General features: G+C 40.8%; 1 protein-coding gene across 4 annotated transcripts in view; it reads right to left on the bottom strand.

Moving 5' to 3' along the window:
- CAMK1D (calcium/calmodulin dependent protein kinase ID) overlaps positions 1-24344 on the bottom strand; it is a 430211-nt gene that overhangs the window by 151679 nt on the left and 254188 nt on the right. For 3 of the 4 annotated variants that reach the window (XM_082740835.1, XM_082740836.1, XM_082740834.1), the window contains one exon: positions 13393-13467. In XM_082740835.1, the coding sequence (XP_082596961.1) occupies positions 13393-13467 (75 nt within the window). Of the gene's footprint in view, positions 1-13392; positions 13468-23897; positions 23980-24344 lie in introns of those variants that run through there. The other variant, XM_082740837.1, reaches the window with a different exon arrangement.

The raw sequence follows: 24344 nt of genomic DNA, 5'->3' as shown, positions 1-24344 counted from the left end.
CAGGGATTTCCTCAAAAGGACAGAAGTTGAGTTTGGATTAGGTGATTTCCATGCTCCTGGACTGGAAAAACAAATATTAAAATGCCTACCTACCTAAAGTCATCTACACATATAATGCAATCTCCATCAAAATACCAACAGCATTTTTCATAGAAATAGAATGAAGAACCCTAAAAGTTGTATGGAAGCACAAAAGACCCTGAAGAGTGAAAGCAATCTTGATAAAGCAAAGCAAAGCTCGAGACTCCATAATTCTGGACTTCAAAACTGTAGTAATCAAAACAGTATGGTACTAGCACAAAAATAGACACAAAGGTCAGTAACTCAGAATAGAAAACCCAGACATGAGCCCAAAATTATATGGTCAATTAATCTTTGACAAAGCCAGAAAGAATATACAATGGGAAAAAGATAGTCTCTTCAACAAATGGTGCTGGGAAAACTGGACCACTTTCTGACCCTATACACAAAAATAAATTCAGAATGGATTAAAGGCCTCAGTGTGAGACCAGAAACCACAAAAATCCTAAAAGAGAACACAGAGAACACAGGCAGTACCCTCTTTGAAATCAGCCATAGCAACTTCTTTCTAGATCCGTCTCCTGAGACAAGGCAAACAAAGCAAAAAATAAACTTGGGACTCATCAAAATAAAAATTTTAAAAAGATTCACAGTGAAGGAAACAATCAATAAAACTAAAAGGCAACCTGTGGAGTAGGAGAAGATATTTGCAAATGACATGGCAGATAGAGGGTTAGTATTCAAAATATATAAAGAACTTCTACAACTCCAAACTCCAAAACCAGATAATCCAATTTAAAAATGGAACAGATAATTCTCCAAAGCAGACATCCAGATGGCCAATAGAAATATGAAAAGATGGTCATCACCACTCATCATCAGGGAAATGCAAATCATAACCACAATGAGATATCGCTTCATATCTGTCAGATATGGCTAAAATCACCAACCCAAGAAACAGCAGGTGTTGGTGAAGATGTGGAGAATAAGAAACCCTGGTATATTTTTGGTGAGAATGCAAACTGGTATAACCATTGTGGCAAACAGTATGAAGGTTCCTCAAAATGTTAAAAACAGAACAACCTTATGATCTAGGAATCACACAACTAAGTATTTATCCAATGGATACAAAAACACTAATTCAAAGGGATACATGGCTCCCCCGATGTTTATAGCAGCATTATTTACAATAGCAAGATGCGGAAGCATCCCAAGTGTCCATGGATTGATGAATGGATAAAGAAGAAGTGGGATGCATACACAACGGAATATTACTGAGCTATAAAAAGAGTGAAATCTTGCCTTTTGCAAGGACGTGGATGGTGCTAGAAAGTACTGTGCTAAGTGAAATAAGTCAGTCAGAGAAAGACAAATATGATCTCACTCATGTGTAGAATTTAAGAAACAACCACCATTTCTCCTCCTGAACTTGGGTCCCACTCATGCAGCCCTCCTCCCCTCTGAGAGCCCTTCTGTTATACCTACTCCCTGGTCCCTTGGGGACCCCCATCTTCCTTCAGCACAGTGGTGTGGGGGCTCACACCCATCCTGCACCTGCCATTCCATGACCCAGAGATGTTTTCCTGACAGTCACATACAGGGCTGGCCACACAGTCTGTTGGTCCCAGCGCAGAATAATAGCATGCATTCCTTACACAAAGAAAACAGGAAAAAAAAAATGTTTCCTTTTTGTACTATGTCTCATTCAACCTGTCATGGTGTTTTTTAATCTGTTGTTTCAGGTCATGCCCCGATTTTATCTACTTGGGAAATTAGAAGCAATGAAGTTGCTTCTGGATTTTTAATTTTACAAGGCTCAGCTTGCTGGCTTTAGTGCATTACATGTTTCTTTAAATCAAATTAATATTTGTACAACATATAAGTTAATAAATGGATAATTTCTGAAATTAATGCTTTATTTTCTACATGATTCTATTCTTTTTAAAAAGATTTTATTTATTTATTTGAGAGAGAGAGAGCACAAAGATGGGGAGTAAAAGAGGGAGAGAAAGAAGCAGGCTCCTTGCTGAGCAGGGAGCCAGACCTGGGACTCAGTCCCAGGACCCTGAGATCATGACCTGAGCCAAAGGCAGCCATTAAACCAACTGAACCACCCAGGAGCCCCAGATGACTCTACTCTTTATGAACTTCTATGGATTCTCAAATTTGAGTGCTAATAACCAGTTGTTACTTATCAAAATTATTACAGTCGTAGGGGAGGTAGATGTGAGAATGGATGAAACAGGTGAAGGGAATTAAGTGTACGCTTATCACAATGAACACTGAGCACTGTAAGGAATTACTGAATCCACCTGAAACTAATATAACACTGTATGGTAACTCCACTGAAATCAAAAATTTTTTAAAAACTATTTAAAAAAAAACAAAACAATCAAAAAAATGTTTACAGTTGTTCTATACTGTATGGGATATTTAAATTGCACATATTTTAAAGAACTCATTAGGAATTTAATGAAATGTTAAATTTCCTCTAAATTGGAGAGAATGGACAAGATGATGTTTAGAAAGGTACTGGGAAAATCTTTAAGTCAAAAGTGATTGTATTAAAAACATAGTTATAAAAGTAAAAACTGGGGACACCTGGTGGCTCAGTTGCTAAGTGTCTGACTCTTGGATTTGAAAAGGGAAATCTGTGTTCTAACGTGGCTGAACAATCCATCAGGGGAATCCCAGTCTCAGGCCCAGGGCCATTTCAACTCCCCCCCTCCCCTGCCGCCCTAGCTTCTGCCCCACCAGCCACAGCTGCAAGACTTGCACAAATACAGAAGTAAAAGTGTATAAACTACCCCCTTTGTTTGTGCGTGGGGTTCAGATCTTGGGAGATTACTCTCCTCCAAGCCGGCCAGCATTAAATAAACCTCTAATCCTCCAAAGTCTCCAAGTGCCACTTGGTTGTTTGGCCAGGATCCAGTCCAGGTTCCCTATCAGTTTTAGCCCAGATCATGATCTCAGGGTTATGAGATTGAGCTCCTTATCAAACTGCTCAAGATTCTCCCTCTCCCTCTCTGGTCTGTCACTCTCTTTCTCTCAATAAATAAATAAATAAAAACTATTACGAGAAACAAAGGAGAATATTATACAATGATAAGACAGTCAGTTCACCAAGAAGATATAAACACCACACATGGACAGAACAGCAGAGTTTCAAAATACATGAAGCAAATATTGATAGAACTGCAGGGAGAAAAAGGCAGCTCTGTGAAAACAGTAGGAGACTTCCATACTCTAATCTCCATAGCAGACAGAACAACCAGACAGAATATCAGTTAGGAAAATGGAGGACGTGAGCAACACCAAAAACCAGTTGGACCTTATACACACACATAGAATGCAATCCAACAAGTGCAAAAGACACATTTTTCCCAAGTTCACTTGGAACATTTGCCACCATAGGTTATGCAAAACAAACAAACAAACAACAACAGCAAAAATAAGGCTTAATAATTCTTAAAAGGCTGAAATTCATATAGAGTATCTTTACCAAGCATAATGGAAGAAAACTAGAAAATCAATCACAGAAAGAAAACTGGAAAATTCATCAAAACATAGAAATCAAACAACACTTTCTTAAACAAAGAAGAAATCACAGGGAAATGAGAAAATATCTGGAGACAAACAAAAATGAAAACACACCATACCAAAACCTATGGGATGCAGCAAAAGCAGTACTACGAGGAAAGTTTATAGTAAATGTTTACATTAAAAGAGAAGAAAGTTCTCAGAAAACATGATTATATATTAGAAATTTCATAGACTTGAACCTGGTAAAAGTGGTTCATGTTTATAATGGACCTGGTTTTCTTTTTTCTTTACCTTCTTAGCTCTCTAAAGCCCTTTGTATCTCAATGGATTTTCCAGTGGCAGGAGGGGAAAAAATAACAATATGTATTAAATTATTGACCTGGAGGATGACAAAGCAGCAGCAGCAGAACCCAAAGTACTGACTCCCTCCTCCAAGATTGGACCCAACAGACTAAACCCTCATAGACTACACACACACACACACCCGAGAGATTGGACCCCTTACATTTTGGAGTCCCATAAACTGAACTCCTCACAGACTGGACCCCCTCAGACACCAGACCCCTCACAGAATAGACCCCCTCTCAGACTAAACCCCCTCATAAACAGGACCCCTTAGAGTCCAGACCCTTCACAGACAAGACCCCTTCAAATACTGGGCCCCCACACAGGCTAAGCCCCTCATGTCCTACCCAAGCTCCTTAATACTTCTCCCTGTATCAGCTCTTCAGCCTGGAACATACCCCACACCCCACCTACAACCAGCATAACCATCTGGCTTGTCCTAATCATCCTCTACCCAAGGTTATCTCCTCCACACAGCTTTCCCTGTGACCCAGAGTCCCTGCACAATCCCCAAGGGTGCAGCAATTGTGTCATGATGGCTCCTCCACAAAGAAAACCACTTGAGAGACCAGCCGTGCCTCCAACCCATTCCCACCCTCCCAATACTAAACAGAAGTCACTAGTCCCTAGGTTCTCAATTAGTGTCTGATATGAACAAAGAGAAGATTTTGTAAATTTATATGTAAATAAATTAAGGTGGCATAGGCAGAATCACTTTTGTCTTCATTATTATGCTTGGCTACTTAAAAGACTTCTATTGGGAGTAATAATTTGTGTTCTAAGTACAAGTGTTTCTGGGAACACACTGTATGAATTATGAATACAATATCCACATGAAGCTAACACTGGCAACCCCCACAAACAGGGAATGGTACAAACAGCCTCACACAGACTCCAATGGAGTAGATTAACCATATTTTTCTCTTGGAAGCTACATACATTTCCATGTCTTAGACTACGCATGAATCTAAAATTTTTTATAGAAAGTGTATTGAATTATTAGTGTTTCAAACTCAGCAAGTAAATTCTAGATTCTTTAATACTATCATGAAATAAAATATTAGAAATATTTGTATCTTATGTGGAATATACATAATGAAACATATAATATTGGGTAAAACATGCTCATCTATTCCTTCATTAATCAACAAAATTATTTAAGAAAGAAACATGATCCTTGCTGTGTATGTTGAGATTAGTTTAGTGATTTCCTGTGATATTATTTAGTAAACTTCTTCCCCTCGCAAACCATAACAAAATACAGGGTACTTTCTAGTTATCTCTGTTTTTAAAATAATTCTTGAATCATAAATAATAATTTTTTTCTAGTAAACCAAAACTATTCACATTAGTATTAACTACAAGATATTTTTCCTAGAAAATATCAGCAGTGGATGGTATTATGTTGGCTAAGTGCATTTTCTAGGTCACTTGCTGGCTTGAGTAAAAGATCCAATCTCTCTGCTCAACTCCTTCTTGTAAATTTGGGATAAAAGTGGCTCCTGGGAGGTCTGGGGGACACAGTTGGTTAAGTGCCTTCAGTTCAACTCATGAACCCAGGGTCCTGGGATGGAGCCCTGCATTGGGCTCCCTGCTCAGCAAGGAGTCTGCTTTTCCCTTTCCTTCTGCTCCCTCCTCACATGTGCTCTCTCTCTCTCTCACTCTCTCGCTCTCTCAGATAAATAAATAAAATATTTTTTAAGTGTCATCCTAAGTTTTTTGTAAGGATTAAATGAGTGAATACATGTTAATCATTATCCCTTTTTACATGTAATTATATTTCATTAATATAATTATATTATGTTATATATATAATATAATATAGATTTGTTCCATTACAAATACGTATTAAATGCCTACCATACCATGCAAGCACTGTTCTAGCAGAGAACAAAAAGATGAGAGAAGTTTTCGAGGGTGACAAGTGCTATAGAGAAAGATCAAGTTGGGGAGGGGGACAGGGAATGAGTGTGAGCATGGTGAGAGGTGGTGGGGGTAGCTATCTCATACAGGGGATCTGGGGGAAATCTCAATGAGAAGGTGCTTCCTGGCAAAACTTTGATTATTTCCCTCATTCCAGGCAAGGATGAAGTTCTCAAAGGGAAAGCATTCCACACAGAGAGTACACAAGGACAAAGGCCCACAGTGGTGCAGGCTTCACATCTTTGAGGACCAGCAAGGAGGCCAACATGGCTGCAGGTGAATGAGGTCACAAGAGGGAAGGGGAAGATGAGGTCAGAGGGGTGACCTGGGGTGCAGGACACACAGTGCCCTGAAGGTTGTTCTAAGGACATGGTCTTTTACCCTGAGATGGGGAGCAAATGGGAGTTTCCAAAGTCTGGCTGATCTGCTAAGAAAGAATGGTGCGGTGGTAAAGGTTGTGGGGAGAGAGCTAAGTTTTACAGACGATGGTGGCTTGAATCAGGGTGGTAGCTGTGGAGGTGACAGGACAGTGGTTAGATTGTCAATGGTCCTAAGCAGGGACCATGGGATTTGTCCATGGTTAAGGTTTGTGGGACAGAAATGCTAAAGATGAGTCAAGGCTGACTATGGCTTTTGGCCTGAGCGACTTATAAGAGAGTTGCCATTTGCTAAGATGAGCTAAACAGCAGGAGAAGCAGATTTTGTGTAAAATTCAGGAGTTTATTTTGGATCTGGTAAGTGAGTGATGCTTATTACACAGCCAAGTGGGACTCTTGAGCAGAAAGTTAGATATACATGCATGGTTTCAGGGGAAGAGTCCAGGCTGATGATAGAAATTCAGGAGTGACCCATATATAGAAATTTAAGTCTTACTTTAAATATGACATAACTCAATAGAGAATATAATATTTTTTAGAAAAAATTAGTCATTCTGATCTATCCTTTCAATTATACCAGCCTGAAGTATATCTTACATCCTATGCTGGTATAGACATCAGAGGGGAGGGATTGAGGGGTGTCCTTTATCATCTCTAAATATATGGGCTGATATTCCATAACCAAAGTCAAGTGAGGAATAAAATGTAAACAAACGGACTTTTTATCTGTAATTTATCTCAATGTCATCCTGACCTCATACTATCTAAAGAAGAATGGTCCAAAAATTAGTGTTCTAGAAAAGAAGATCATTTTCCAAAAACCCAAATAAAATCATAAATATAGACACCATAAACAATCAAGTGTCTTCTGCCGTAGCAGCAAAGGAACAAATATGCCACAGTACTCAGAATTGAAATAGCAATTAGCTAAGTAATAAAATTAGGGTGTTGAGCATCTCCTGTTCCATCTAAGCATCAGTGCCCAAGATGATGTTTCCTAGGAAACCAAAAACCTCCCCAGCACAAATGTTGTGAAATAAGTCCCCCCCAAATGTTGCATTCTAGACACTCCCCAAGGACTTAGAAACAAAATCAATCAGATCAAGTCAGTTAAAAAAAGACAGAATACATTAAACAAAGAAATAGAAGACTTAGACCCTGAAACTATGGAACGTTTAAAAAAAATGAGAGATCTAAGTAAATAAGGGTTTGACCATGTTTATGGGTTGAAATGTTTGATTTTTTTTAAGTTGTCAGTTGGCTGCAAACTAATACACAGATCCAATGCAATCCTAAACAAATTCCCAGAAGCCTTTCTGCCAGATAGATAGATAAACTGATTCTGACGTTCATATGAAAATGCAAACAATCTAGAATACCCAAAGCAATTTTTTTAAAAAGATTTATTGATTTCAGAGAAAGACACAGAAAGAGAAGCAGACTCCCCACTGAGCACAGAGCCTGGGGCTCTATCCCATGACCCTGAAATCATGACCTGAGCTGAAATCAAGTCAGATGCTTAACTGCCTAAGCCACCCAGGCACCCCTAGAATACCCAAAGCAATTTAAAGAAAATAATAACAAAGTTAGAGGATTATGATACCTGATTCAAGACCTATTGAGAAAGCTACCATACATGAGATGGTATGGTATTGACAAAAGACAGATATATAGAGTAACGGAACAGAATGAGTTCAGAAATTAAATCAGCCTTATATGGTCAACTGGTTTTTGACACAGGTACCAAGGCAAGGAATTGAGAAAAGAAAAGTCTTTTTAAGGAATGGTGCTGAATATTGGATAACCCAATGGAAAAATACAAGAATGTCATCCTTATCTCATACCATATATTAAAATTAACTTGAAGTTTATCTCACAATAGACCTAAATGGAAAAACTAAAACTACACAACTTCTAGAAGAAAAGAACATTTGCAAACTTAAGAGTAGGCAAAGACTTCTCATACAGGACTTTAAAAGCACAAACCATAAGAGAAAATAAACAAAGTGATGAGTTGAACTTTATCACCACTAAAACTTTTCTTATTCAAAAGGCGCCATGAAGAATTAGGTGTTGGTTTCTTGGGTATGACACCAAAAGCATAAGTGACAAAAGAAAAAATGAGCTGATCTACATCAAGATTAAAAACTTTGAGAACACCACTGAGAAAGTAAAAGGACAACCCACAGAAAAAGAGAAAATATTCTAATGTATCTCTAAGAAGGGACTTATACTAGAATATATATAGAAGTCTTACAGCTCAAAAAAAAAAAAAAAAAGGCAAACAACCCAATTTACAAATGCATAAGGTATTTGAATAGATATTTCTTTGAACAGATACACAAGTGTCCAATAAGCATGTGAAAAGATGATGTACATTAGTCAACAGGGAAAGGTAAGTCAAAACTGAGATGAGACATCGCTTCACACCCACAAGAATGGCTATCAACAGAAAGACAAATAATAAACGAGTCCTGGAGAGGGTGTGGAGACACTGTGATCCTGATATACTGCTCGTGAGATCGTAAAATGGGGCAGCCTCTTTGGAACACAGATCAGAAGTTCCTCAAAATGTTCAACATCAAGTTAACCTTTGACCCAACTGTTCCACTCCTCGGTATACACCCAAAGGAAATGAAAACATATGGTCACACAAAACTTTGCACATGGAAATGTCTAACATTCTTATCATTAATAGCTGAAAAGTAAAAACTACCTAAATGCCCATCAACCAATGAATGGATAAGTAAAATGGGATATATCCATATAATGGGGTATTATTTGGCCCTAAGAAGGAATGCAGTATCAACACATGCTACAACATGGGTAAATCCTGAAAACACTGAGCCACATGAAAGAAGACAGTCACCAAAGACCACACATCATATGATCGAGAACAGACAAATGCATGGGAACAGAAAGTAAGAGGGCGGGGAGGGAAGAACTGCGAGTCACTGCTGATGGGTATGGATCTCTTTCGGTTGTCCTCTTTTAGAACATAAAGTGTTCTAAAATTAGATTGTGTGATCACTGTTCAACCCCGTGACTAAAACAAAAACCACTGAACTGTACACTTTAACTGCATGAATTGTATGGCATGTGGATTACATTTCAGGAAAGCTAGTTTTGTTTTTTTTTTAAAAAGCTCTATGAAGAAAACAAAAAAAGCAATGGGAGAAAAATTCATATTACATGTATCTGACAAAACATAGAATAAAGAACACTAATGACCCAATAATATGATGATAAACAATCCAATAAAAAGCGAGCAAAAGATCTGAAGAGACACTTTACCAAAGATATGCCAAAAGCCCATCAGGATATAAAAAGGTAATGACCATCAATTATCAGCAGGGAAATGCAAATTAAAACAACTGTGAGATACAAGTATATACCCATTAAAATGGGTAAAATTGAAAACACAAGTCTGAAGTGTTGATAGGAATGTACAGTAAGAAGAACTTGCATACACTGTAGACAAAAACGTAAAATGGTAAAACCACTTCGGAAAACTAACAGTTTCTTAGAAAGTTCAACCTAATCCCTACTCCATGGCCCACTCATTCTGCTCCAAGCTCTTCATCCACAGCAAGGCTCTCCATGAATGTTCATAGCAGCTTTGTTCATAATGGCCCCCGAACTGGAAATAATCCAAATGTCCAGCAACAGCACATGGATAAAATGTGGACTAGTTGTAACAATGGAATACTACTCAGCAGTGAAAAAGAATGAACTACTGATTGTACCATCACACAAATTAACGTCAGGAAATATGATGAGTGAAATAAGCCAGAGACATGAAGTGTACCACTGTATAATTCCATTTACATCATATTTTAGAAAATGCAAAATCATCTCTAATGCCTCTGAGTAGTTGCCTCCAGGGTCAGGGGTAAGGAAGGGAGCACATCAAAGGACAAAAGGGATCTCTGGGGTGATGGAAATTTTCTGGTTTTGATCATGGTGGTGGTGATTTGGCCAGTATGATTCGCTCTCACATTCATCACTGAACTGTTTACTTCAAATAGGGGCATTTAATTGGATGTAAATTATACCTCGACAAAGCTGATTTAAAAAAAAAAAAAAAGGAATGAGAACTAATGGAGAAAGAATTTATACACAAGTTAACAGCTGGAAATTAGCAAATCCAATGTTTGTGTAAATAGTGCCCCTAAACTTCTCAAGGGTACATGTAAATCGTGTTCTCCTTAAACATTTTAAATGTTCCTTGCCTCTAGATATGGATTCTGTAACTAACTTGCCTCACAAACCTCATATGGTAACCCAAGAGTTAATTCTAGCCCAACTCTTCTGGATTATTACAAATTCTGAGCGAATGTGAGGACATTTCAGGATAACTGTGAAAAAGAAATAAATCTCTGATACAAAAACTCAGGAAAGGGATGGGGACAGCTGTGCCCCAAGAAGACTTCCAGACTTTGTCCCCAGGTTCGTTCCATTCCGGACACTTTTATGTTCTCATGCTGACCTTACTTTATATAAACTGCTTCTGGTAAGGACACAATCAAGTTGCTTAGAAAGTTAGAATTTAAATCTACTTGAACTTCATCTCACAAAACGAAAGACCATCTGCAGAGACACTAATGAAATGAGACAGATGTCCATAAAGAAACAGTCTGTATTGAGAACCTGCTATTTATGGCACTCTTCAGTTTGAATGCATTTTTATTTTTTATACATTTTTCCCATTCAGAACTCACTATAACCTTCTAATGTAAATATTATGATGATGAAGATGTCAATATTATTCTTTCTTTCCATTAAGGAAACTGATACTCAGAGAGGCCTAGTTACATGCCCAAATTCACCCAGCTCGTAAGAGGCAAGAGCTGAGATTTACGTAACGGGGGTGATTTCAACTGACTTATTTAGCGACACATCCATAAACAGAGAACTTAAAGCAAGTGAATACGGACAGCCTGAATTCCAATACTAAGGCTTTTTTTTTTTTACATCACCAATAAAAACACATATTTAAATATTCAACTGACATTCCGTGAGGCTTTTTCTTGTCATTAAAATGTCATATTGTTCCTACAGGGAAGTCAGCATTTGCTGAGAAAGTGGTTCAGCTGCTTCTTGGAGAGGAGACTCTATTGTTAAAAGGAAAACCACAACCCCCAAATAGCACCACCTAGATTAAGGCCCCAAGTCAATAAACCAAGACTTAATAAATAACCTAATGGCAGTTTCAATCCCCCAGGAATATAATTTTTAATCAGTCAATATAGAATTTCCTGGTCAATACGAGGAAATTTACCGATAAACCCCTTCTTTTCCCTTTAGGAGGGCAATCCTGACTAAACAATGCATTTCTTGCTAATAAATTGCTTTTTTTTTCCCTTTTTCAATTTTCTCTCTTTGCCTTTAAAAACCTTTCTTTCTTGTTAGCTCTGCAGAGCTCTCTGCTTGCTAGATGGGAGGCCCGCCCAACTCATGAATCATTTAATAAAGCCAACTAGATCTTCATATTTACTTGGTTGAATTTTGTTTTTTTAACACTGTATAAAACAAAGTCATGTGAGCTTCTAGGGAGCATCCCAAATTTTAGGGAGAACTACTGCTCTCAGGAGGAACCAGAGTGTGACAAATTATTAAACAGTATAGCAAGAAATCAGGAAAGATGGCATTTAGGTAATCAATGAGAACCAGCAGTCTAATCTTCTTAAACCATCAGTCTTACGGGGGACACTGACACTCAAAGCTATAAAACTGGTCACTGATGTAGGAAACAAAGGCAAAAGAAAAAAAATATTATACTTCCTTACTACGTCTAGCCCACTGACGCGTCCTTAGAACAGAGAGTGACCTTCCTCCAGGAACTCGGCTGCCTGAATCTTAATATTTTGCTTAGGCCAAGGGGTAATCTTAGCCCGACCCCCCAGAATCCTGGAAGTCTACTTTAACATATAAAAATTCCTTTGGAAACTTCCTTGTGTCTACCATCTCCCGACCAAGGTACATGTTGGCAATCATTCTCCAAGCCTATGAGACCCCAATATACATCTGAAGAGTCTCATGACTGAGTTTCTACTAAACAGTCATAAACGAGCTTTTTCTAACAATACCCGGCCCCATCAGGGTCCTGGAACCCTTGTTTCCAAAATAACCTGGAGGCTTGTGAGGTCCCTAATCCCTCCTCCCAGCTTAAAAGTATATAATGGGTCACCTATCACAACCCAGGCAGCTCTGGGTCTGCCCAGGGGTCCTATCCAGTGCTTTAATAAAACCACATCTCTGCCCTGAAGACATCTCCAGAATTCCTTCTTGGCTGTTGTCTTTGAACCCCAACATTTTCCTACATTGGTCACTACCTGGGATGGTCACTTGACAGAGAAAAATCATCCACATGCTTCTAGTCTGGATACTTTTTTTAAATGTTTGTACAAAAATGTTCTATAATGTCCTACAAAAAAGCTCATGAAAAGCAAAAACAAAAACCTACTAGTGGGGAGGGCAGGCTCGTTTCATTTACCAGTTTATGTGTTAACATTTACATGTGTCTTACATGTTCGGGTCAAGGTTCCACCTGAATATTCAGCTTATTTCCTCCCTCTTCTGGTAACCTCTGGTGTTACTGGAATGCAGAAGTCATCTGCTGGGGGAGACGGTGTCATGGTCTGACCCAACTAGACTTGTCTCACGCCTGGCACGAGTTCTAGTTCAGTGCCATGTGCGTTTCTGTGCCGACAGAGCAGCTGGAAGGACAGAGCCCACAGCCACCATCTGCTGCCCTCCCCCAGCATCCCTCGAAATGAAGACAAGGTGGGTGTTTCTCCTAGAGACGGGAAGGCTGTGTCCCTCGCAGTGGGCCCACGGAAGTGTTTTCAGGAAGCAACATTTGGAGCTCGAGCGTGAAAAAGCGAAAGAGACCTCCGAGGGGAGGCGCCCTGCAGTGGCAGCAGGGAGCTCTATGGTGGGGACGAGCGATCATTGGTCCAGAGCAGCAGCTACAGAAACAGACCCGACGAGGCCCACAGACTCCCGTGGCTGGCCCGCCAACAGGAAGGGCAACCGCATCTCCCGGGTCACTGCTCCCACTCCCACCGCTCACCTGGCCTGCTACCTCAGCTTCCTTCACCAGCCGGCACCCTCTTCTTTGAGTTTTCGATCGCCACCCCCCAGACCCCCTCCACACTCCTCAGGCAAAGGGGGTACTTACAGCTGCATGACCAAGTACAAGTGATTGGGGCTTTCGTAAATGTCCTCCAGGGCGACAATGTTTTCATGCTTAATCCTGAAAGAGAAAAAAGCACACACAAACAGAAGAGTGAGTATAATGAGGCATGAAAACTTCTTTAAAATGTCCTTAGAGCAGAAAGTTCTAAGACAGAATCCAAACTCCTTAAAATGACCTTTGAGACTCTGCACAAGCTTGTCCCCAAATTGCCTTCTAGACCTATGACCCAACATGGCTCTCCGGCTCTTCCTGAGGTGCCATACATCCCCCCATGGCATCCCCAGGTTAGCTGTTGTCCCTGCATTCATTCAGGTGGATCCTAGCCATGGGCCAACTCGGTAAAAATCCTCTTAGACTTTTCAGGGCCCAACTCAACTGCCGAGCCCCATGGACAATGTCATCGCTCCCTCCTTTGGAGTACCACAGTGGCCCTCCCAGTGAACAGGCAAGGTCACCATCTGCTCACCAAGCCCAGCCCCCTTGCAGACTGGGCCTTCCAGGGAATAGCTTCCTTGTCACGTCCATGACTCCAGTCCAGGCAGAGGAAGACCAGACTGACCCCCCACATTGGGGTTCTAGTTACCACCACCGCCAAAGGTCAACCCAAGACCCCAAGCCAACTAGACTGATTCCAATCAAAGTGTGGTTCCCAGACACAGCACCAGCACCTCCTGGGAGCTTGTTAGAAATGCAGATTCTCAGGCCCTACCCTGGTCAAACAGATCCAGAATCCCTGGGGGGCAGAGCCCCGGAGCTGGTTCAGTAAGATCCTGAGATGATCTGTATGCACAATCTGGTAGTCACAATCCGGTAGTCAACCCGTGCTTTTTAAGCTTCAGTGTTCATGCACGTTGACATGGATTCTGGGCTGCTCTCCCCATTTGGATCCAGTGGGGGCTGGGGCAGGCCTGAGCGTTTGTATTTCTAACGAGTTCTCAGGGGATGCTGATACTTCTGGTCTGAGTCAAGTGGCAAAGTCCTGACTCCAGAGCTAAGAGAGAGGGAAACAGCCTAACACCAGGCCCTGGGAATTAGCCATTAAGAGTAGCTTTTGTTCAGAATATAAGGCACACTATTTATTTTAAAGCACTTGCAAGAAGAATCATTTCATTACTCTAGGAGCTAATGAACTCTTACCACCAGCCTCTCATGGACATAACCGATGAACCATACAAAAGCAAGCATTTCATATGCAGATTCCCTTGCCCCCTCCCCCATCCCTGGAAAGCAGGGACTATGTCTTATTTCATTTCCCCTCATTCCTAGCATCTATCTGCTTAATAAATATTGGCTCAATGAATGGATGATATTTAAAGGCTGTCCCTACTCAAGAGCAAGAATCATTGGGGCACCTGGGTGGCTCAGTGGGTTGAAGCCTCTGCCTTCGGCTCGGGTCATGGTCTCAGGGTCCTGGGATGGAGCCCAGCATCGGGTTCTCTCTGCTCAGCAGGGAGCCTGCTTCCCCCTCTCTCTCTGCCTGCCTCTCTACTTGTGATCTCTCTCTGTCAAATAAATAAATAAAATATTTTAAAAAAAGAAAAAAAAAGAATCATTATTTACTTAAGGGGGAAATGGCAATTTTTCAAGTGTGAGCTGTCTTTCCCTCAAACAGAAGTTTATAAGGTAGAACAAATCAGAATATGATCTTCCCTCCTAGCTGATGAGAAAAGCGAACAAAAGATGTAACTGAGGGCGGCAGTGTTTTATTCTGATTTCTACAGCTCTGATTAGTCAGAGGTGTTCTGATTAGTGGGAGTTCGTAGGAGCAGAGATGACAGATGACATGAAATTCACTTTTCATCTGACTCCCGTCCACGGAGCTACAGCCTAATATTTACTTGTTAGTTGTGGTTACTTTGCTACCTGAGCAAAACAATATCCAAACTATATAAATAATTTCCATAATAATATTATACAGATAATATAATAATAGTATATCAGAGGAACCAAGTAAACTATGCTACCAAGGAAACCATGACAAATTAAGTTAGGACTGCTGAGATCCTAGAGGTTTCTGGAATGATCATTATTGGATATCCTGAAAGAATTATGACCACAAAAAGTATACAGCATATGGAAATCCCCAGTTTTTTAATTTTTAAAAATTTTCACTTAGTATCATTCCCAGGGGCACAAACATTTTCTTTCAGTGAGGTTAATTTGGGGGTTCACGAAAAGCTTAGACTTATGGGGTGATAAGAAAGAGTGGGGTTTACGTGAAGGGTTGCCAGATACAATGCAGGGCACCTAGTTATGTTTAATTCTAGATAAACAAATACTTTTCTCAGTGTAAGTACATCCTGAATATTGCAGGGAATTTCTCTGACATTCAAACGTGTCTGAGCACCCCGCACTTTCATGCGCTAAATCTGGCCATGCTGGGTACATGAATCACAGTCAATGGCCTCTAGACAGAGCTTTGAGATTTGTACCTACCTTCCCCCCCCCCCCGCCCACCCCCAGAGATTGAGCCAAGAAGGTTATTCCAGCCCTGGAGTACAGCCATTACCACAGATTCAACTATATACAAATCATTTCTGTGCAAAGCACTTGCCCCACCAAAGTAGGAGGCTCTAATAAATTAGGAACATAATCCCTTCTTTGGATGCAAGGGATAGAGAAATTAAAGGCTACTTAACCTGCCATTCTTACATGAGTCCTTGCAATGGCCGGAAAGATACTGCTTCTGACTCTCCCCCTCAACTAATAAATCAAGCAGTCATTCAAATGTCATTTACTGAGTTTCAGCTCTGTTTGTGGAAGAATATTAGAAACATACAAAATAAGATTTTGCCTTCCAAAGATGGAGAGACCCATGCAGAATTTAGGAAAATATTAAATGCTAAACTCCTGTAGCATTGCTGTGAAGTTCAGAAAAAAACAAGACCCACGATGAGCCAAAAGTACAAGCAAAGGTTCTCAGAATATGATGGGCATCGTGCTGGATGAATGATGCCTGAACAAGCAGACTGCAGAAACCACAGAGAAATCCTCACATGGCCTCTGCAATGTGTCTTAAGAAAAGTGGTTTAACTAACTTGTGGATGTTAAAACGCCATAGAAGAAAACATTCTGGCCCCCAACAGCTGTTCCTAGGTACATTATTCCACCCTCACACTCTTTTAAGATATACAAAAACTGAGTTTCAAGTTTTAGCAGAGGGTACCTAGGTTGTTTCCACAAGCGTCAGAGGAACATCCCCCCACACACGTCTGGGCACTCCCCGCGTACCCACTGCACCAGGAGTCCCAAGAGCACTAGGTCAGCCCTCGTGGAGCTCACACAGGTGGCCTTCCAGCTACAGCAAGGACACCGCCCAGCCAAAGCCAGCCTTTCGCATATGTACCAGGAATCAGCCTCCCTGTAATGAGTGGTGACTCCTGGGAGTGACATGCTGACAGCCTCTTCTCCTACTCCCGCAAACACTGGAGGAATACAGCGTCAGCTTAGCGTTTGCTCCTTCTGGTCGACCAGTCCTCCTCCACTGGGGTTTCTATTCCTCTCATTCCACTATTGCCACTAATGAGTGGTCCAGAACTGAGAGGAGTGATCCTGGTGTAAATTATAGCACCAAGAATAGGGTATTAAATAAGAGAGGTGAATTATTCACCATCGTGAACTGATGTTATACTTTTGCAAATAAAGCCTAATATTAGGTTCATTTTATTTTTTTTTTTAATTTTTTTTTTTAAAGATTTTATTTACTTATTTGACAGAGAGAGATCACAAGTAGGCAGAGAGGCAGGCAGAGAGAGAGAGGAGGAAGCAGGCTCCCTGCTGAGCAGAGATCCCGATGCGGGACTCGATCCCAGGACCCTGAGATCATGACCTGAGCCGAAGGCAGAGGCTTAACCCACTCAGCCACCCAGGCGCCCGGTTCATTTTATTTTAAACGCAGTTGCTCAACTGTAGGCATCTAAAGAATGTAAGTTACATGGAGGTGGGGATTTTTAACTCTTTTGTTCACTACCATTCCCTTGATGCCAAGAAAAGTGCAAAGGTGGTAAATACTTGCAATACACATTTGTTGAATGAAGGGATGGATGGATGGATGGATGATGGATGGATGGATGAATATCAAGTGTTGGGTCAATTAAATGACCAGATCAGTTTTACCTGAACTTCTACTGTAAAGATCTCCTTTCTTATCCAGTCTTGAGCTTTTGAGCTTCAAGTCTTCACCTTTAGCTTCACTAAATTCAATTTTCTGGGGTTCCATGTGGTGCTTCAGATGATTAAGACTATTTTGAATTTTTATTCTCCCATCTATTATATTTACTGTCTCTCCCAACTTTGGGCCCTTTACATATTTTGTTGGTATACATCCATCCCATATGTCTTTTTTTTTTTTTTTTGAGAGAGAGAGAGAGCAAGAGAGTGCGCATGTGCAAGTGGAGAAGGGCAGAGAGGGAGGGAGAGAAAGAGTCTTAAAGCAGGCTCCACATCCAGCAGAGCTTGATATAGAACTAGCCCTCACAACCTTGAGATCATTACTTGAGCTAAAATCAAGAGTCGGAGACTTAACTGACTGAGGCACCTGAGTGCCCCTCAACCCATAAGTCTTCATCCAAATTCCTCAAGTGTGAAATGGGAAGGTTACTCATCAGAGCTGCCCCCTGGTGTTATACCAGAGACCCCCATCAAGATAACCACGACACGAGTCAGCTGGCTTCCACTACTTTCAAGCTGTGAACCCAGCAGGACCATCCTCGAGCCCATATTTTACCGTCTTATCCATAAGGAGACAATTAGATTCCTTGCTGAAATGGCACTCCTCAGTTTTACACACTACATAATACTATTTAAAAGGGAAATGGAACGTTTGGGAAGATTTGTTCTTAGTAAACCCATGGTGGCTCCTAGCAACCACTACAGTCTTTACTAAAGGATCACAAACCATCTGCTTAATTTACAGTTCCAGAATTGTGTTACGCAATGAAGTCAAACTTCCTGATCTATACATCTCACACCCTACCTGTTTTACGTTTGGAAAATTTGCCAACATCTCTTATATTCTTTTCTCAAGCATTTCAACTGTGACTCTTTTGTGATAAATGCAATTTCCTTAGTCTTCAGGGGTGTGAGACATTGAACTCTAGGGACGAATTAATATTACAATTTCTGGAGGCCCTATTTAGATCACTATTTTATATGTACCATTTACTGAATGTTAACGATAGGCACACCACAGACACATTGCTGGTTCAGTTCCAGACCGCCATGACATAGTGAATATCACAACAAAAAAAGTCAAATGAATTTTTTTGGTTTCCCAATACACATAAAAGTTAAGTTGATACTATATTACAGTTCAGTAAGTATGCAATAGCATTATGTCTAAAAAAACAATGTACATACATTAGTTTAAAAAATATATACTTTATTGCTGGGGTGCCTGGCTGGCTCAGTCAGTAAAGCGTGCAAATTTTACCTTAGGGTGGTGAGTTCAAGCCCCATGTTGGGCCTAGAGTTTACTTAAAAAACACGTGATTGCTAAATAATGCTAACCATAGTCTGAGCTTTCAGCAAGTCATAAACTTTTTGCTGGTCCAGGGTCTCAACTCAATGTTAATGGCTGCTGACTGATCAGGGTGGAGTTTACTGAAGGCTGGGTTCACGGTAGTAATTTCTTAAAATAAAACAACAAAGAAGCTTGCTGTGATTGACTCTTCCTTTCATGGACAATTTCTCCGTAGCATGTGAAGCTGTTTGATAGCATTTTACCCAGGGCAGAACTTCTTTTCAAAGTGGAATCAGTCTTCTCAAACCTTGCTGTTGCTGTTGCTTTACCAACTAGGTTCATAGAATATTCTCAATCCTTTGTCCTCATTTCAATAATCCTCACAGCATGTTCACTAGGAGTCGATTCCAACTCAAGGAACAAGTATTTTCTTTGCTCACCCATGAGAAGCAAATCCTCATCCGTGAAAATTTTATCTTAAAATTGATGTGATTCAGGCACATCTTCAGGTTTCACTTCAGATTCTGGTTCTCTTGCTATTTCCACCATATCTGCAGTGACCTCTTCCACCAATGTCTTGAGCCCCTCAAAATTACTCAAGACAGTTAAAATCACTTCTGCCAAACTCCTGTTCATGTTGATACTTCGACCTCTTCCCACAATCAGGAATGTTCTTCATGGCCTTTAGAATGGTGAATCCTTTCCAGAAGGTTTCCCATTTACTTTGTCCAAATCATCAGAGGAATCACTATTTATGGCAGCTATAGCCTTAAAAATTTTTTTCTTAAATAACAAGACTTCAAAGTCAAAATGACTCCTTGATCCCAGGACTGCAGGAAGGATGTTACATTAACAAGCATGAAAACACCATTCATCTCATCGTGACCAGGAGCACAGTCTGGGGTGACCAGGAGCACAGTCCATGGGCAGTCACATTTTGAAAGGAATCCTTTGGGCAGGTCGTAAGAGCAGGATTAAAATATTTCATACACCATGTTATAAACAAATATGCTGTCATCCAGGCTTTGGTGTTCCACCGAAAGAACACAGAGTAGATTCAGGGTACTTCTTAAAGGCTCTAGATTTTCGGAATGGTAAAGGAGTGCTGGCTTCATGCTAAAGTCACAAGTTGCACTGGCCCCTAACAAGAGAGTTAGCCTGTCCTTTGAAGCTTTGAAGCTGGGCACTGATTTGTCCTCTCTAGCTATGACTGTCCTAGATGGTATCTTCTTCCAATAGAAGGCTACTTCATCCCCATTGAAAATCTATTGTGTAGTATAACCTCCTTCATTAATTATCTCAGTGGGATCTTCTGGAGAATTGCTGTGGCTTCTACACCTGCTCTTGTGGCTTCCCCTTGTGCTTTGATGTTATGGAGATGACCTCTCTCATTAAGTGTCATGACACAACTTCTACTAACCTCAGACTTTTCTTCTGCAGGTTCCTCACCTCTCCCGGCCTTCCCAGAATTGAAGAGAGTCAGGACCCTGCTCTGCATGAGGCTTTGGCTTAAGGGAATGTTGTGGCTGGCTTGGCTGGCTTATTCTTCTATCCAAACCACTAAACCTCTCCCCACATCAACAATTAGTCTCTTTTGCTTTCTTAGCAGTTACGTGTTCACTGGAGTAGCACCTTTAATTTCATTCGGGAACTTTTACTTTCCATTTGCAACTTGCCTAATTGTTTGGCCCAAGAGACCTAGCTTTCAGACTATCTCGGCTTCTGGCTTCACTTCCTGACTGAGTTTAATCATTTCTAGCTTTTGATTTACAGTGAGACATGTGTGATTCTTCTTTTCATTTGAAACCTTAGAGGCCATTCTATGATTATTAATTGACCTAACTTCTATACTACTGTGTCTCATGGGATAGGAAGGCCCAAGGAGAAGGAGAGAGGTGGGGGAAGGGCAAGTCAAGAGCAAAGCTGTCAGAACAAGCACAACGATGAAGTTTGCTGTCTTGTTTGGTGTGATTTGTGGTGCCGAAACAATTACAATAGTAACAACAAAGAGCACTGATCACAGATCACCATAACAAATAAAATAATAATGAAAAAGATCGAAATACTGCAGAATTACCAAAATATGACACAGAGACATGAAGTGAGCAGATGCTGTTGGAAAAAATTATACTGGTAGACTTTCTCAATACACAGTTGCCATAAGCCTTCAATTTTGTTAACAAGAAACAAACAGAAAACACAATAATTGAAAAAGTAATAAAATGAGGTATGCCCTGGGACACCATGGTGGCTTAGTCCATTGAGTATGTCACTTCTGACCCAGAGTTGTGAGTTCAAGCCCTGTGTTGGGCTCCATGAAAAATGAGATGTGCCTGTATGTATCAAGACCATACTAAGTATTTTTCATTATGTTGTTATGTTGTTTTCATTATTTTTCAATCCTATGAAGCAGCTCTCCATGAGATAATAGAAAATATATATTGGTCTCTGCCCCTGGTTACTGGCAGAGCTCCTGAAATCCTTGTAATTTCCTAAGTGATAAGAACACTAGAAGCATCTCTTGTTCTAATATTTGGTCTTTGACCCCATCCCTGACACAGGGTTTCTAAAACTTATAAATTTCTGGGTGATAAGAGTGCCTATTATTTGTTCTAATGAAACTATCTGAGTGGGTTCCTGGATGGGTCCTTGGTAAGGGCTGGTCACTGGAAAACCCAAGTCATGATTAGAATTTTCATCCTGACCCCCACTTTTCTGGAGAGGGGAGAAGGGCTTAAAAACATTTAGTGATCCATAGTACCTACATGACGAAACTTTCATGATACCTCCAAAGTACAGGGTTCAGAGAGCTTCCAGGTGGGCAAACATAGCCATACCAGGAGGGGGACACCCCCAAACCCATAAAGACAGAAGGTTCTATGCTTGGGCTACTCCCAGACCTTACCCTGTGTATCTCTTCATCTGGCTGTTCATCTGTGTCCTTTCCCATATCCCTTAATAAACTGGTAAACTGCTCTCTGAGTTCTGTGAACCACTCTAGCAAATTAATCGAACTTGAGGAGGAAGTCATTGAAACCTCCACTCTCAAGCTGGTTGGTCAGAAACACAAATGACAACCTGGGCTTGCAACTGGCATCTCAAGTGTGTTGGTGTGCTGGAGGCAGCGCTGAGGGACTGAGCCCTTAGCCTGTGGGATCTCACTCTACCTCTGGAAGATGGGGTTAGAACTGAGTTAAACTGTAGGACACCCGGATGGTGTCCAAGAATTGCTTGATGGGGACAGGGGGGAACCCACACATACTTAGCGGCCAGGAGTGGACTTCTGCAGTATTCTGTGTAAGTAAAATAAGAAGATGCATAGGGAGGAAACACACAATAGGGAAGAACTGGGGTTTTCCCTACACAGAAGAGAGTTAAATGGAAAAACTTAGTTCAGTCTATTATTCCTCCCACTTATAAAAGAGGAAAAGTAAGACTCTAAGACACGAAGTATGTATTCCAAGGTCACACAACTGGGAATTAGAATTGCTAAGAATCTAACTCCCAAGCCCATGTTAAAGTATTTATACTATTACTTTCTGTTAACTGGGTTATAATGAGAATATAGAGGAGTGCACATAAATTCAGTTATTTGTATGAAATCATGACTCCAAAAGTCAGGATGTTAAATTTCACAGCTAACGATATAATATCTATGTCTGGGAGTGCAGAGATTTGAACTATCCTGAAATCTAGTGGAAGTTCTCAAGATACTTTGTTATAAATATTCTGACAGATGAAATCCCAGTGGGTCAAAGTGAACCAGAGGAAGAGATATTCAGAAGCAGAAGAAGTAGTTAGGAGCCCAGACATCACAGTTAGAAAGGGCCTAGGGGCGCCTGGATGTCCCAGTCATTGAGTGACTGACCCTTGGTTTTGGTTCAAGTCATGATCTCATGGGTCGTGGGATGAAGCCCCGTTGGGCTCTGCACCCAGTAGGGAATCTGCTTAAAGATTCTCTTCCTCTGCCCCTCCCCCAACTCACATGCTTGTATTCTCTCTGTCTCTCTCTAATAAATACATAAATATTTTTTAAAAAGAAAGAAAGGGCCTTTCATCAGCTGCAATCTGCCAGTGTCATCAAAAGGAAGAATGAAATGGACAGAGAGAAGAGGCAGGGACGTCAGCTACAAGCAAATGGAAAACCAAGGTGCCATTAACCTTGCATAGCTTATATAGCTAAATCCTGTAGTTCAGCATTCAGTCTTTCTAAAATATGGCCAAGAGGACCTTCATGCATAAGGAATGTTTATCCCCAAGCAACGGAACTCTCTAAAATGTTCATATTTCAAAGGAACAATGTCACTAAAAACAACTTTAGATGATGAAAATAACTTCTCTTAATTTTTTTTCACTTACCATCTACAAAAACCAAAGTAAACTTCAGCTGATACATCTGTGTACAGAAGGTAGATGGTTTACACAGGAATCTATGCTAAAGTCTCCATAATTCCCAATAAAAGACGGATGAGCTGAATAGAGGAAAGTGGGCTCAGGCTGGGGCAGAGGGGAAGGAGAGAGAGAGGCTGAACGGGAACATAGCATATATGGCACTGATGCAGACGCCAGTGTGCCTGGTAACTGACAGCCAAGCAAGAAATCCCCAGAAAGAGCCAGGAAAACGTTTTAAAGTTAATTCATGCAACAAATCGTACCAAGCACACAAGTCGGCCCCGTTCCAAAGCCCCCAAGCTGGAGGGAACATCAGGACCCAGAGAACAGGCACTCTATTGAACACACATGCCTCTTTGAAACAGCCATGCCGTTTCTCCCTCCAGTTAATTCTCCACCGTTCAAGGATCCCCAAATTCTGAACTCCATGTAAAACAAGGAATGTTAGAAAAAAAAAAAAAACGGAAGAGGAAAGAAAGAGGCGTTCAGCATATTTCACTTTCTCTCAGCCTATCATGGCTCATTGATCTGGAGGGGGAGATTGTGGAGATTATGAGTATTACGAGAATTATCAGAAGAAGGAAAAGGAAACAAAACATCTTTCCTTTGTGTGGTCATTGGAAATGTCGCTTACCTATTTAGATGAAACTGGAGGATAAGAGATGAACAGGAGACAAGGTGATGACCCAGGACTACAGAGGGGAAGATGGGAGGACCTGATCTCCCTGCAAGGACTCGAGACAGAAGTTACATCAATGAGCTGGGACTGACTTCCTGCCCTCCTCTCTCAACACTTCCCCGTTAATTGACCAGTCAGGAAAAGGCACTACTCAGGTGAAATCCAATCCCCTCTTTCAGACAAAGATGGCAAAGGACTAGCTCTTTCACTATCTGCCACATTGTTCTTAACCGTCTGGAAAATTTAATTGTTATTCACAAAAAAAGATGCTATGGTTCTCTGGCATGGCAAATTGCCTCAAAAACATTCATATATTCTGAGGAGAGGCAAACACTCTTGTTTGTCTAAGCAAACACTATGCGTTTGGGAAATAAAGCAAACCATTTCCTCCTTTCCTGGGTC

Source organism: Mustela nivalis (assembly GCF_964662115.1).
Source record: "Mustela nivalis genome assembly, chromosome: 7".
Lineage (NCBI taxonomy): Eukaryota > Metazoa > Chordata > Mammalia > Carnivora > Mustelidae > Mustela > Mustela nivalis.
The sequence above is the reverse complement of the archived record's forward strand: the minus strand, read 5'-3'. Positions and strand labels throughout refer to the sequence as shown.